Source organism: Panthera pardus, unplaced genomic scaffold (genome assembly GCF_024362965.1).
Source record: "Panthera pardus isolate Hobbes unplaced genomic scaffold, ASM2436296v1 HiC_scaffold_3, whole genome shotgun sequence".
Lineage (NCBI taxonomy): Eukaryota > Metazoa > Chordata > Mammalia > Carnivora > Felidae > Panthera > Panthera pardus.
The window spans coordinates 55,187,651-55,201,967 of NW_026526876.1; the positions used below are offsets into that span (position 1 = coordinate 55,187,651).

Consider the following 14,317-nt stretch of genomic DNA (forward strand, 5'->3'; position numbering starts at 1 on the left):
ACTCATTTACTCTCACTCTCGCTCTCGCTCTCGCTCTCTTTCTCTCTCTCAAAAATAAATCAACATTTAAAAAAAAGAAGAATCAGAAGAGTCTGATGATCATGTGGATGTAGTTGGTCTTTTTTGACTAAACCTCTTCTGTAACCTGTTTAATAAAATCTGAACTCTTAAGAAGAAGAATGCATACATACATACATACATACATACATACATACATATATACATACATACTGAAAGGGCTTGGTACTGATATGATAGCCCCCCTAAAAAAGTATTAAATTCTTTCTCTGAATCATTAAGTTTAAATAGTGAAGCATTAAACCATAAAATATCTCAGAAAAGATAAGTGAACACTTATATGGTCTTGGGGTGAGAGAAGCTTTTTAAAGCATTGGTATCCAATTTTGATAATTAAAAGATAGCTAGATTTAACCTAAATACCAAATATCAAAAACACCAGAATCAATAAAGAAGATAGAGAATGGAGGTAAAAGAGGTCCTTGAAGGGATGAAAATATGGGACTGGAGGCAACAGACCTGAGTTTCCATTCTGCTGAATCTAACCACTAACTTTCCATATGAACTTAGATTATTTAACCTCTCTGTGTCTCACTCAGTATTATTATTTTTTTAATTCCAGTGTAGTTAACACACAGTTCTGTATTCATCTCAGGTGTACAACAGAGTGATTCAACAATTGTACACGTTACTCAATGCTCATGAAGACAGGTGCACTCTTAATCTAATCCCCATCACCTATTTCCCCCATCCCCCCACCCACCTCCCTTCAGGTAACTATCAGTTCTGTATAGTTAAGAGTTGGTTTCTTGGTTTGTCTCTTTTTTTTCCTTTGTCCATTTGTTTTGTTTTTCTTTTTTTTAAATCTCTTTTTAAAGGTTATTTATTTATTTTGAGAGAGAGAGAGAGAGAGAGTATAAACAGGGGAGGGCCAGAGAGAGAGGGGGAGAGAGAGAGAGAGAAAGAGAATCCCGAGCAGGTTCCGCACTGAGGCACGGAGCCTGACGCAGGGCTCAGACCCACAAATCTGAGCCAAAACCAAGAGTTGGACGCTTAACCAACTGAGCTGCCCAGGCTCCTCACATTTATTCTGTTTCTTAAATTCCACAGGCGAGTGAAATCATACATTTTTCTTTCTCTGACTGGCATACTTCGCTTAGCATTATACTTTCTAGCTCCATCTATGTTGTTGGGTATGGCAAGACATCATTCTTTTTTATGGCTGAATAGTATTCCATTGTGTGTGTGTGTACACATACACACCACTTCTTTATCCATTCATCTATCCATAGACACTTGGACTGCTTCCATAGTTTGGCTATTACAAATAATGTTGCAATAAACATAGGGGTGCATATATCCCTTCGAATTCATGTTTTCTGTTTTTAAAAACCTTTTTTAAACTTTTTTTAAAAAGTTTATTAATTTGAGGGGCTCCTGGGTGGCTCAGTTGGTTGAGCATCTGACTTCAGCTCAGGTCATGATCTCACAGTTCATGGGTTCAAGCCCCTCATCGGGCTCTGTGCTGACAGCTCAGAGCCTGGAGCCTGTTTCGGATTCTGTGTCTCCCTCGCTTTCTACCCCTCTCCAACTCATGCTCTGTCTCTGTCTCTAAAAAATGAATAAACCTTAAAAAAATTTTTTTAAAGTTTATTAATTTGAGAGAGAGAAAGAGAGAGAGAGAGAGAGAGAAAGAGAATGGGGGAGGGACAGAGACAGGGAGAGAGAGAGAATCCCAAGCTGGCTCCTCTTGTCAGCACAGAGCCTGACGTGGGGCTCAATCCCACGAACCATGAGATTGTGACCTGAGCTGAGATCAAGAGTCGGGTACACTTAACCAACTGAGCCATCCAGACGCCCCGACTTAGTGCTTTCATATTCCTTGGGTAGTACAATTACTGGATCATAGGATAGTTCTATTTTTAACTTTTTGAGGAACCTCCCAACTGTCTTGCACAGTGGTTGCACCAGTTTGCATTCCCCCCAACAGTGCACGAGGATTCCTTTTTCTCCACAACCTCACCAACACTTGTTGATCCTTGAGTTTTTCATTTTAGCCATTGTGGCAGGTGTAAGGTTTTGATTTGCATTTCCCTCAATGATGAGTGATGTTGAGCATCTTTTCATGTGTCGGTTAGCCTTCCATATGTCTTCTTTAGAGAAATCTCTATTCTTCTCCCCATTTTTTACTTGGATTTTTTGTTTGGGGTGTTGAGTTATATCAGTTCTTTATATATTTTGGATACTAACCCTTATCAGATCTGTCATTTGCAGATATCTGCTCCCACTCAGTGGGTTGCCTTTTAGTTTTGTTGGTTGTTTTCTTTTGTTGTGCAAAAGCTTTTTATTTTGCTTTTGTTCCCCTTACCTCAGGAGACATATCTAGAAAGATATGTCAGAGAAATTTCACCCAGTATTCTTGTTTTTTTTTAATGTTTATTTACTTTTGAAAGAGAGAGCACAAGCAGGGGAGGGACAGACAGACAGACAGACAAACAGACAGAATCTGAAGCAGGCTCCAGGCTCCGAGCTGTCAGCGAAGAGCCCGACACAGGGCTCGAACTCAGGAACCGCGAGATCATGACCTCAGCTGAAGTCAGACGCTTAACCAACTGAGCCACCCAGGCGCCCCTCACTCAGTATTCTTATATGGATACTGAGAGGGCTGGGTGAACCTCCAGGCCTCTGGGGAGGACTGTTTGCAAAGATGACCCCAACAATTTTGCCCATCCCTATGTTTGCCCCTTTGCCACTTGACATTAGTTTTTCTCCAATCAAGAGGTAGAGTCTGTTTCCTGTGCCCTTGAATCTGGGCCAGCCCTGTAACTTACTTTGACCCATGGGATGCAGTAGAAGTGACATTATGTGACTTTTGAGTCTAAGCTTTAAGGTGCCTTGTAGCTTCCGTGTCATTTTCTTGGAATAATTGTGTAGCCACATAAACAAGCCCAGGCTAGCCTTCTTGAGGGTAAAAGACTATGTGCCAGACGAATGCAATCATGTGAGTAATCCGGGGCAAGACCAGCAGAAAAAAGTGTTCAGGTAAACTCTGGGCAAAGTTGCTGGCACACAGCACTATAAGCAAATGAAATAGTTATTTTAACAGCAAACCACCCCCAGGAAGGAAAAAAAAAAAACATAAACAAAACTAAAATGTGCATGACAAAATGAGAGAATGTTTCTAACAACTGTGCAAATCTTAAAATCAAATCTTTAGCAATCAGTCTTTAAAAATATGCATAGCGGTGGGACGCCTGGGTGACTCAGTTAAGCTTCTGACTCTTGATTTCTGCTCAGGTCATGATTTCACGGTTCGTGAGCTTGAGTCCTGAGCCAGGCTCTGCACTGACAGGAGCCTGCTTGAAATTCTCTCTCTCTCTGCCCCTCCCCTGCTTGTGCATGCTCTCTCTTTCTCTCTCAGAAATAAATATTTTCTAATAAATATACATTAAAAAATAAATAATAAAATAATAAAAATAAATCCATGTCTCTATTGTAATTAAAACTGGATACCATTTTTTCCCTGTCAGATTGGCAAAGTTGCTTTGTTGGGTTTGGGGGGTTTGTTTGTTTGTTTGTTTGTTTTAACTGTGTTAAGGATTTTAGGTTAGAGTATAAAGAAATGGCCATGATATGTTAAGTGAAAAGAAGTAGCCGATAAATCGCTATGTGTACCACGTGGCCAATGACACGAAAAATTTCATGCATGAGGCTAGAAAGAGGACTACAAGAAAATGCCTCTGCCTGATAGGCTTATAGATGATTTATTTTCTCTACAATTTTCACTTTGTAATTTCTTTCTGACTACCATGTGTTCCTTTTGTAATGTTGATTAGTTTTCTAAATAAAAATAATTCAAACAATGGGAACTTTACTTGTATGAGCATTTGTCTCTCTGATTTTGAGAGACAGAACTCAAGTGGGAGAAGGGCAGAGAGAGAGAGAGAGAGAGAGGAGGAATCCCAAGCAGCCTCCGTGCTGTTGGTGCAGAGCCCGAGACCTGAGCCAAAATCAAGAGTCGGACACTTAAGGGACTGAGCCACCCAGGCGCCCCGTATGAACATTTTTAAGGCACTTGATACATATTGGGAATTTGCCCTCCAGGAAAGTTGTACCAGTTACCGGCCTACCAGTGATGTTCACTTTCATTTTTGAATCCAACTGATTTTGTTTTAGTCTGCTCATATTTCTAATCTTGTTATATCCCTTTTTATTATTTCTTTGGGGTTCTGACACCTCTCAGTTTAGTGTTCTCGTTGAATTTCATTAGCAGCTCTTTCATCAGTAGCACAGAAGGATTAAAGTGTTAACTAGGATAGACTTTGACCAAAACCTATGAAAAAGTATGTTATTATCTTTGTATGAATCCTATTTAATCAAAGTTCATCAGAAACCTCTCTTTGGTACTTATCTTAAGGCACAGAACTGGCCACAGATGATATTCTAGACCCTGATATGTGTGGTTCTATCTCAGTGGGAATGGCAGATTCCAGAGGTATCTGGATTCATCACAAGGCTTAACGAGGTTCCATGCAGGTTCAGATTAATTCACTGCCCTTTGCTTTCACTCTTCAACAACCAAGGAATCTACCTCCAGTTTGGATCCTTGATTATCTGTGTGCTATACACACAAATTTCTTTTGTTATAAAATACCTACCGGAATAGGTATAGTCTGGAAGTCTGGAACAAATCTCTTTTTCTGTACTTGAACCCCATTGTAAATGCACTAGGGATATTACTAAGGTACACTTTTGGTAAAATAAAGAATCACTCCCTCTTTTGTTTTCGTTTTCGTTTTATGCACAAATGTCACATATTAAATTTGGTTGATAAGGTACATATATATTCTCACTTTCCATTATCTCTCCTAGCAGATGACTAATGTAAAATATTGGGTAATTTTTTAAAATCAATACTTCATTTTTAGAAATAATTAGAGGGAGACTCAACTCCGACATAAATATTCACCCCACTCAGTTCCTGGACCTACTTATGTTAGAGGATAATCTATAAATAATTCACAAAGCTGCCATTACTCACCGTATTGTGATAATTTTTTCTGGGAAAATTTTAACAACTGTGCTAATATAGCCTGCCAGTTATCAGTAGTTGGGAATGCAAGTCAACTTTTAATTATGCAGAGGCTGATTATTCAGAAAACAAACTGTTCGTGCCCTGTACTGCTCCTTCTCGCTGCCTACCCTTTAGCATTTTTACTGCTCATTAGCACATACACCAGAAGGTAGGCATTGGCCAGGGGGAAAAGGAAGGGAAACTAAAATCTGCTAAATACTGAAGACAAGCTCTGATGAAAGATTTCAATACAATTTGTAGAACTGGTGACTAAAATTGAGTCATTTGGATTCCCTGCGAATTTTATTTACTTGTTCTTTTCTTGCCCTCCATAGCAACAGATAATAGGATTGTCTGCAGAGAGACAACATTATTCCTATATTTAACGTTTTCCTTTCTAAGACATTTTCACATGATGGATCATGATATTTTCTTTATTCATCACATTTGCACCTAGACCGCTTCATTTCTTCGGCAACTGGTGTGTTGGGATTCCTGGCATAGGCCATGATACCGCAATTAGCCGATGGTTTTTCAGGTTTCCAGAAAACTGAAGGTTTCCCTTGAAGTACCGGCAGCTTTCATATTTCAGCCGGTTTCGTTGGGAATACGATTTCCTCACGCTTACACCAAGGCCACTGAACACAATTTAAGCCTTTCTGGATGCCCAGGGTTATCTGCCTTTGCACACATATTCCCGAGCCGTGCATGGCCATTACAAAACCCATGTAGGTACGCCGTCGGTCTAGGAACCTCTGGTTAAGGGAAGTGTTACACCGGTAGTAAAACTTGAATGGCACTAGTGTTTTTGTTTGCCCTCGGGCTGTTATTCTTATATAAGTTTTCTACCTCCCTCTCCTGTCTGTCACCTGTCTCCTTTGCCATTGTCATAAAACCTGCCTCTTATTAGTTCTCTGTTTCTGGGCTGCTGTGGGCTGAGAAACTGAATAACTAAGGCAGCCAAAACTGTGGCTAAAACAAGAGCAAATAGGACCACATGAGAGCATAAAGAACTCATCTATGAGTATCAGTCGCGAGCTTTGGTGCAGAACTAGCCTCCCTGCTTAGAGGCCTTTCCCTTCCTTCCTAATTTTCAATCACGTAGTTAAATTGCTGGCTAATTGTGTTTCAAAGAAGAGATCGTGTGGGACATGTGGCTGTCTTGAATTAGAGCTTTTCCAGAGAGGTTTTTTTTTTCAATGACTGATTTCCCATAAAGTTGGGACAGAGGGCAGAACGAATAGGTAAGCATAAGGAACATGATTTTTTTAAATATATTATCAGCCTGTCTAGTTTGGGATAGTGATCGGGTGACTTGTTCTATTAACTAACCAGAGACCGGTTAAACAAAAGCGGCATCGACTATAAAAGTCTTTGGGAAATCACCTCACCAGGCACTCTAGTTTCTGTGTCCTGGTGAACATTATGAAACTGTCTACCTAGAAGGCTCCCGGCTGATAATTCCTTTTTTATTCTTTTTTTTTTTTTAATAAGTTCTAATCTTTGGGGGCGCCTGGGTGGCTCAGTCAGTTGAGCGTCTGACTTCGGCTCAGGTCATGATCTCGCGGTCTGTCAGTTTGAGCCCCGCATTGCACTCTGTGCTGGCAGCTCGGAGCCTGGAGCCTGCTTCAGATTCTGTGTCTCCCCCTCTCTCTGCCCCTTCCCTGCTCATGCTCTGTCTCTCCCTCTCTCTCTGTCAAAAATAAACATTAAAAAAAAACATAAGTTCTAATCTTTGGATTTTTCTGGTATCAAGACGCAATGGTTGGGTTCCGGGATTCAGTGGACTTTTCATGTGTTCGTTTGCTTTGCTTCCTGAGGACGAGAGTTTGCTGTGAGTCATGTTTCATCTGATATGTATCAGATCCGGCTATGGAACTATGACTCAGACGGGGCTTCAGGCCCAGTTGCCCAGCTCATCTTCTGAGGAATCGACAGTGAGGCCAAGACTACTGTCCTGACACATTTTTCCTTTCCTCTTGCTCTTTCAGGATCTAAAGAGAACAGCGTGACCAACAGCAGGCAGGTCCGCCTTGCCACGGGCATCTTCCCTGTCATCAGCCTCCTGAACCATTCCTGCAGCCCCAACACCAGCGTGTCCTTCATTAGCACCGTCGCCACCGTTCGGGCATCACAGCAGATTGAAAAAGGGCAAGAGATTCTCCACTGCTATGGTGAGCCCTCCCTGCCTCGCCACTGTCCACGTTTCTCTGGCAGGAAAGGACAGGGTGAATCAGAATGGGCAAACCAATGGACAGGTGAAGGCAGTGCATACTTGGGCCAGAAAAAGAAAAGGCCTCCTGGCCTCCTTCCTTGGCCCTGTTGTGTCTAAGCTATTACGTATCTCACTGCTTAATCCCATAAACTTCCTCTGCCAAAAATGGGCTCAGAATAACTTTTTGGGTTTTTTTCCTTCCTATCCTTCCAACTTGGAAGCTTCTTTCTTTCTTTCTTTTTTTAATTAAATATTTTTTAACATTTATTTATTTTTGAGAGACAGAATGCATGCAAGCGGGGGAGGGACAGAGAGAGGAGACAGAATCTGAAGCAGGCTCCAGGCTCTGTCTGAGCTTTCCACACAGAGCCCGACTCGGGGCTCGAACCCACGAACTGTGAGATCATGACCTGAGCTGAAGTCAGACACTCCACTGACTGAGCCACCCAGGCACCCCAGAAGCTTATTTCTATATCTAGTTCCACAAATGTTTGAGTAAAAGGCACCTGGCACATGATGAATAATTGACCAGATCCTCTGCTAAGCTGAAGGGTTTTTTTTTTTTTTTTGCATTTTTATTTTATTTTAAAGTTTGTTCATTTATTTTGAGAGAACGAGAGAGTGCGAGCAGGAAAGGGGCAGAGAGAGGGAGAGACAGAATCCCAAGCAGGCTCCGTGCTTCACTGTCAGTGCAGAGCCCAGTGCGGCGCTTGAACTCACAAACCCATGAGATCATGACCTGAGCCGAGATCAAGAGTCAGATGCTTAACCGACTGAGCCACTCAGACGCCCCTAAACTGAAGTTTTTTAAGTTTAGTGCTTGACTCCCTCTTGCCTTCACTATTGGCCACATGTGGTCTCTCTGCAGGGCCTCACCAGAGCAGGATGCGTGCTGCCGAAAGGCAACAGAAGCTGAGATCACAGTATTTCTTTGACTGCAGTTGCGCAGCTTGTCAGAACGAGAAGCACTCAGCCGCCACAGGGCCCCGGTGGGAGGCGTTCTGCTGTAGGAGCTGCGGGGCGCTCATGCAGGTAAATCTCTCTTCTTGCTTCTCTACTTTGGCTGGAGGTCAGTCATCCAGCCCAGAGGCCATAAATCTTCAGGAGAAGCCTGGAGGCTTCTCAGGGGAGGCTGAGAGCAAGTCTCTTCCCCTTCAGCTCATCTTCCCCGCACACTGGTTACCCCTCCACAGGAACCACAGGAAACGTTGGATTTAGTAATCTGTCTCTTGCAAATAACAGAAAATCCCACCTAAACTGGTGTGAGGGAGAGGGAAGGGGGGAAAAAAAGACTGGGCATGTATTTGCTCAATAAATCACTAAAAGGTCCAGGATGGGGGTACTTCAGATAACAACTGGATCCAGGGACTCAGATAATGTCACCGAGACCGATTTCTCTCTCTCCCTCCCTCCTTCCCTCAGCTCCACTTTCTCAGCGAGGCGATCCTCGGACAGACTTCCCTCTGGTGGTGGTGGCGAGATAGCTACCGGCAGTTCCAGCCTCACATCCTCCTGGTCCAGGAGGATAAAAAAAATGCGCTCCTCTCACAGCAGTATAGGCCAAAATTGTGCTTCATTTCATTGGCCCGATCCCTGTGGCTGGTGGAAAATCAGTCACATAGTTTTCCTCCAGCCATTTGGCCCAGAGGAATGGGTCAGATTGGAGCCACATGACCACCCCCTCAGCCACGGGGTCCTGAATGGGGGAGGGTAGGAGAGGATCCTCAGGAGAAATCACGTTGCTATTGCCAAATGAGGGTGTAGATACTGGCATTTATTTTTTTTAATTAAAAAAATTAATGTTTATTTTTGAGAGAGACAGAGACAGAGCACGAGCAGGGGAGGGGCAGAGAGAGAGAGGGAGACAGAATCTAAAGCAGACTCCAAGCCCTGAGCTGTCAGCACAGAGCCCAACGCGGGGCTCGAACCCATGAACCGCGAGATCATGACCTGAGCTGAAGTCGGACGCTTAACCGACTAAGCCACCCAGGGGCGCCGATACTGGCATTAAAAAACCAGCAAATGTTCACCTCAGAGATTTTCTCCTCTGCCAGAGGACACAGTATTCTTAGGGGAACCATAAGTGTAATGTAGAGCTGGTTGTGTTGGAAAGCTGAAGTTACAAACCCAAGGTCAAATGTGGGGAGGCCTCGCCTGGCACCTCTTCCTTTGGTTTTCTTATGGCTTTTGCTTTTTTTAAATTGAAGTATAGTTGACACACAATGTCACGTTAATTTCAGATGCACAACAAAGTGATTCAACAACTCTGTACTCTTTTTATTTTATTTTTTAATTTGAGAGAGAAAGAGCCGGGGAGAGGGACAGAGGGAGAGAAAGAGAATCCCAAGCAGACTCCACACTCAGCACAGAGCCCAGTGCAGGGCTTGATTCATCCCATGACCCTGGGTTGTGGGAACATGACCTAAGCCAAAATCAAGAGTCAGACACTCAACTGACTGAACCACTCAGACACCCCCTTTAAAAAAAAAAAGTAGGCTTCATGCCCAGCACTGAGCCCCACATGGGGCTTGAACTCACAACCCTGAGATCAAGACCTCAGCTGAGATCGAGAGTCCGATGCTTAACCAGCTGAGCCACCCAGATGCCCCCAACAACTCTGTACTCATATGGCCTTTTCATAACCACTAGGAATGTGTCTGTCATCCAAAGCTCTGACCCTAAAGAGAGATAAGAAAGGAGTCTAGAGATGGAAAGAAACTGTGAATTGTAATACCAGTTTAATTTTGGTTGCAAAAATTAAATCTTAGGGTGGGATCATCTACTGCTTTCAGTAGAGTTGCTGCTGTCAAACCGAAGTGAGTCAGGCTTTGGTCATGGTGTATTATTGCCGGCATCTCTTTGGGGTCAGAAGCTGTGGAGTGACCCTATAATGTAAGGCACATGCAATGTTGCTAACCGACCGTGGTACAGGAATGAAGACAAAACTGACTTCCACAGGGAGACGATGTACTGATCTGTGGCAGCACGTCCTGTACGGAGTCAGTCAGCAGAGATCACCTCATCTCTCGGTTACAGGACCTTCAGCAGCAGGTTGGGATGGCCCGGAAGCTTCTCAGAAATGATAAACCAGGTGAGACTGGCTCCCTGCTTTGGTCCTCCAGCCCCGTCCTTTTTAATCATTCTGAGATCACCTTGGACTCAAGGAGACTCAGTGATGATGGAAGAATTACATTTAATTATCCCCATGCCAGCCACAAGATGGCTATGCAGGCCAATGAGACCAAACCCTAACCAGCTGAATTTGTGTGGTGTCCTTGAAAAAGGGCCAGAGGAGTTAAGCTGTTGTTCTCTTGTGCATCAGAGAGCTAAGTTAAAATACCCCCATGATAACTAAAGGGTTATCTCTGACACCGATGATCTTTGTGCATATCCAGAAGTTCAGTGGATTTATTTTTAATTCCAGGGCCTAATGACTTAATTTTCTAAAGAGATTCTTTGCTCTCATCAGAGCCTCATCTCTTGTAGAGAGTAGTGGAGCGTGTGTCCAATGGATGGAAGTATCCTGCTTTCTTCAGAGAGACAGTTGTAGAATTCCACATCACCCTTGCAAACTCTGCCTTCGAACTTGATGTCATAGGAATTTATTTGCTGAACTTTGTGAAAGCTGACCTTTAACCTAGATTTCAGTGTCAAGAGAAATCATGGTCCTAAGTGGAATCTAGGCCACTGAAGTTGGAAACCCAGAGTAAATGGGGAGAGGCCTCACCTAGCACCTTTTTCTATCGAAAGAGAAAACATAAGAGAACAACAGCTTTACTGGAACAAACATCGTGGGTTGGTCACAACCCAAGGAGACAAAGTAGGGTTTCCACATTCAACCCAGCCAATATGGAACTTAAGAGCTGGGTTCACATTTCCAGGACTGGGTTTGTGTGGTAATGAGGCCACTTTCCTTTGCATTGATAGAGCGAGCCATTCAGCTATTGTTGGGGTGCCAGCGTGACGCCCAGAGCTTCCTGTCAGGAGAACACAGTCTGGTGGGAGAAATGGAGGATGACCTGGCCCAGGCCTATGCCGCCTTAGGTATGACTTGTGTCTTCATTTTCTGCTCTGAGGAACAAGTTTGCCTTGTATGTTTGGTCATGACCCTAGCCTACCTCTTAGCCTTCGGCTAAAGCTGTTCTCCCTCCTACTGAGCTTTCCACACCCTGAAAACATTCATCCACAGTTGACTGTGATTCTCTCCTGGAACCAGATTTTTGTGTCTCTGCAGGGGACTGGCAAAAGTCAGCTACCCATCTACAGAAGAGTCTCCGAGTGGTTGAGGTTCGCCATGGGCCGTCCAGTGTCGAAATGGGCCATGAGCTCTTCAAACTGGCCCAACTCTTCTTCAACGGGTAAGTCTTTCTCTTTTTTCCTGACACTTTCCAGGCCACTCCCTGTCTTTCATTAGGTTCTTCTGTCCTTTACCTTTTTTCTGTGGTGCCGTTAAGCATGTTGAAACTTCTTCGTTTCCCCTTTAGGAGAGATCCTTTCCTTCTGTTTTATGGAAAAATGGAAGCTTTAGAATCTCCTCCTGAGAGATATGGGGAAAGCCCTTAGCTCTGAAAGGAGATTCCGAGGGAGAAGTTGCCAAGCAGTCCCACCACCTGCATGTGGCCCCTCTTCTCAGTCCTTGGGTTCCTCACACCTCTCTCACTACCCTCACTCTCGCAACTTCAAGTCCAGGAGCTCTTCCTCCTCCCTATCCTGTTCCTCTTAAAGCAGCTCTTCTCAACCAGGAGTAATTTTGCCCCCAGGAGATGTCTGGCAATGTCTGGTGACAGTTGGTTGTCACGATTCAGGGTAGAGACCAGAGATGCTGTTACCACAGCTAAGAATTGTCCGGCCCAAAATGCCGATAGTGTCAAGGTCGAGAAACCCTGCTTTGGAGGTTTCACGGAAGGAACAGTAGGGTTGATGTCATCTACCTTTGCGGCTGAGATCACTGGGAGGCCCTGTTTCTAGATGGAATACTTACTTCCAGCCTTGCTAAAGCTGCCATCAGTGCACCCTGGCTGAGGCAGTGTTTGAAGCTTGATCCTAAGATTACGAATGGTTTGTGGATCTGATACCCAAGACACAGAGGTCACCCATTTGGTCAGAGAGAGAGAGAAAGAGAGAACAGGGCTGCAGAGGCAGGTCAGGGATGGACTTGGTTACCTGGAGACGAAGGCTCCTGAGTAAACCGTGGCATAAACACCAGATTAACACTTTGAGATTTTCCCATTTCTCAGGACCTTGGAACCTTCATGCTTTTTCTGATAACTTTGTTTTCAATCTCTGCCTTGCCGTATGTTCGTGAAAGTCTCTCACCAACCCCTCCAGACTGTAAGATCCTTGAGGACAAATTGACCTTCTATAACTTTGTATTTTCACAGGGTGCGAGTAGACCCTTGATTAAAGTTTGCTTGGTTGAATGGGTGGATTTACTCCTTTTACCTCCCGTGGTTCAGGTTTGCAATACCAGAGGCGCTGAATACAATACAAAAGGCAGAAAAGGTTCTGATGGTGCACTATGGCCCTTGGAATGATGAGATCCAGGAGCTACAAAAGATGAAATCTTGCTTATTGGACTTACCACCCATCCCTGCAGGGCCTTCTGTGCAGGGTCCAAATGTTTTCTTCCAATAGTTAACTACCCTCCCATAAAAACTCCCAGTTCCCAGAAAAGACTGAAAACTAGTGTCTGGAGAGTCTGAGCCCTTTAAAAGGATTTTAGCTCATCTGCAGGCATCTGGAAGTTAGCCTGGGGTTTTGGCTAGACTCCACCTCACTAAGTGCTGATAGTCTGTTTCCCTGGAACATTCCTATGGTTTCTAGTAGTAATGAAATGTTATGTACCACTCCAGTGGGAACTTAAGCTCTTGGTAGTTGGTAGTTGTATTGTAATTGAAAAATAATTATAAACCAAGAAATCACCGAGGCTCCTTACCTCTATCTAGAGTCACCATTTCATGTATGATATCTAGCTTTCTCGAATCGTTTGTTAAAACTGGTACAGTGTAAATTGTGAATAGAGAAATAAATATGGGGCCACTTTACTGTTGATCGGTTTCTTCCTGTCCTTATTATCTGCCTCTCATTCTATGCTCATGGCAGACTCACTGACCAAACACTAATAAAATCGAGCTTATAGTAATGACATACGCACCTCCATTCTCAGTTGTTTATTAGCAAGCCTGAAAAGAGACTCCTTTCTACCAGACCTCCCCAAGCTGGTAAATACAGACTGCATATGTACTGAGGCATTGGGCGGGGGGGGGTTTCAAATGATGCTGAGGGTACAGGCGTTGCTGCTTGTGGCTTCAAACTTGAGGGACAAAAGGTAGGGATGATGGCTCTTTTCTACCTGGATAGGTAGCAATAGTCTAGATTCCATCCTGTTCGGGAGGCTAGGGGACTCTGTTCTGAGCCCTGGTTGCTATCTAGCACCATCGGTGACCAAGTGGTTTCGATGAGTTAGTGGAAAAGAATGTCAGGTCCACAGTGCTTTGAGAGCTTGCCCACCCTGGCCATGACCAGGAAGTGTCCATTGCTTGCCTCAGCATTATAATCAGGAAACGATTAGCCCTGAAGATGTCTGGCAGTAGCTTTTCAGGAAGCTGAGTGTTTAAATTTTTTTTTAATTTTTTTAATGTTTATTTATTTTAGAGAGAGAGAGAGACAGAACATGAGTGGGCAAGAGTCAGAGAGAGAGGGAGACACAGAATCTGAAGCAGGCTCCAGCCTCTGAGCTGTCAGCACAGAGCCCGATGCAGGTCTTGAACTCATGAACCATGAGATCGTGACCTAAGCTGAAGTTGGACACTTAACTAATTGAGCCACCCAGGCACCCCAGGAAACTGAGTGTTTAGAACACAGTTTGCATTCAAACATTTGAATGAAGGTCGGGCAGAATCTCATTTATCCAAATTCTTTCTACTAATTCACTGTGGCAAGACAGTGGCCAGTTAGGTTTTTGTTGTTGTTTGTTTGTTTGTTTCATAGAGATAAATTTTTCTTCTTGA

General features: G+C 43.8%; 1 protein-coding gene across 3 annotated transcripts in view; it reads left to right on the forward strand.

The window, feature by feature from the left end:
- Nucleotides 1-14,317, forward strand: part of SMYD4 (SET and MYND domain containing 4) — a 69,518-nt gene that overhangs the window by 33,171 nt on the left and 22,030 nt on the right. For 2 of the 3 annotated variants that reach the window (XM_053892968.1, XM_019429595.2), the window contains exons 6-10: nt 7,084-7,266; nt 8,176-8,339; nt 10,266-10,398; nt 11,235-11,351; nt 11,542-11,665. In XM_053892968.1, coding sequence (XP_053748943.1) covers nt 7,084-7,266; nt 8,176-8,339; nt 10,266-10,398; nt 11,235-11,351; nt 11,542-11,665 — 721 coding nt within the window. Of the gene's footprint in view, nt 1-7,083; nt 7,267-8,175; nt 8,340-10,265; nt 10,399-11,234; nt 11,352-11,541; nt 11,666-12,763; nt 13,455-14,317 lie in introns of those variants that run through there. The other variant, XM_019429593.2, reaches the window with a different exon arrangement.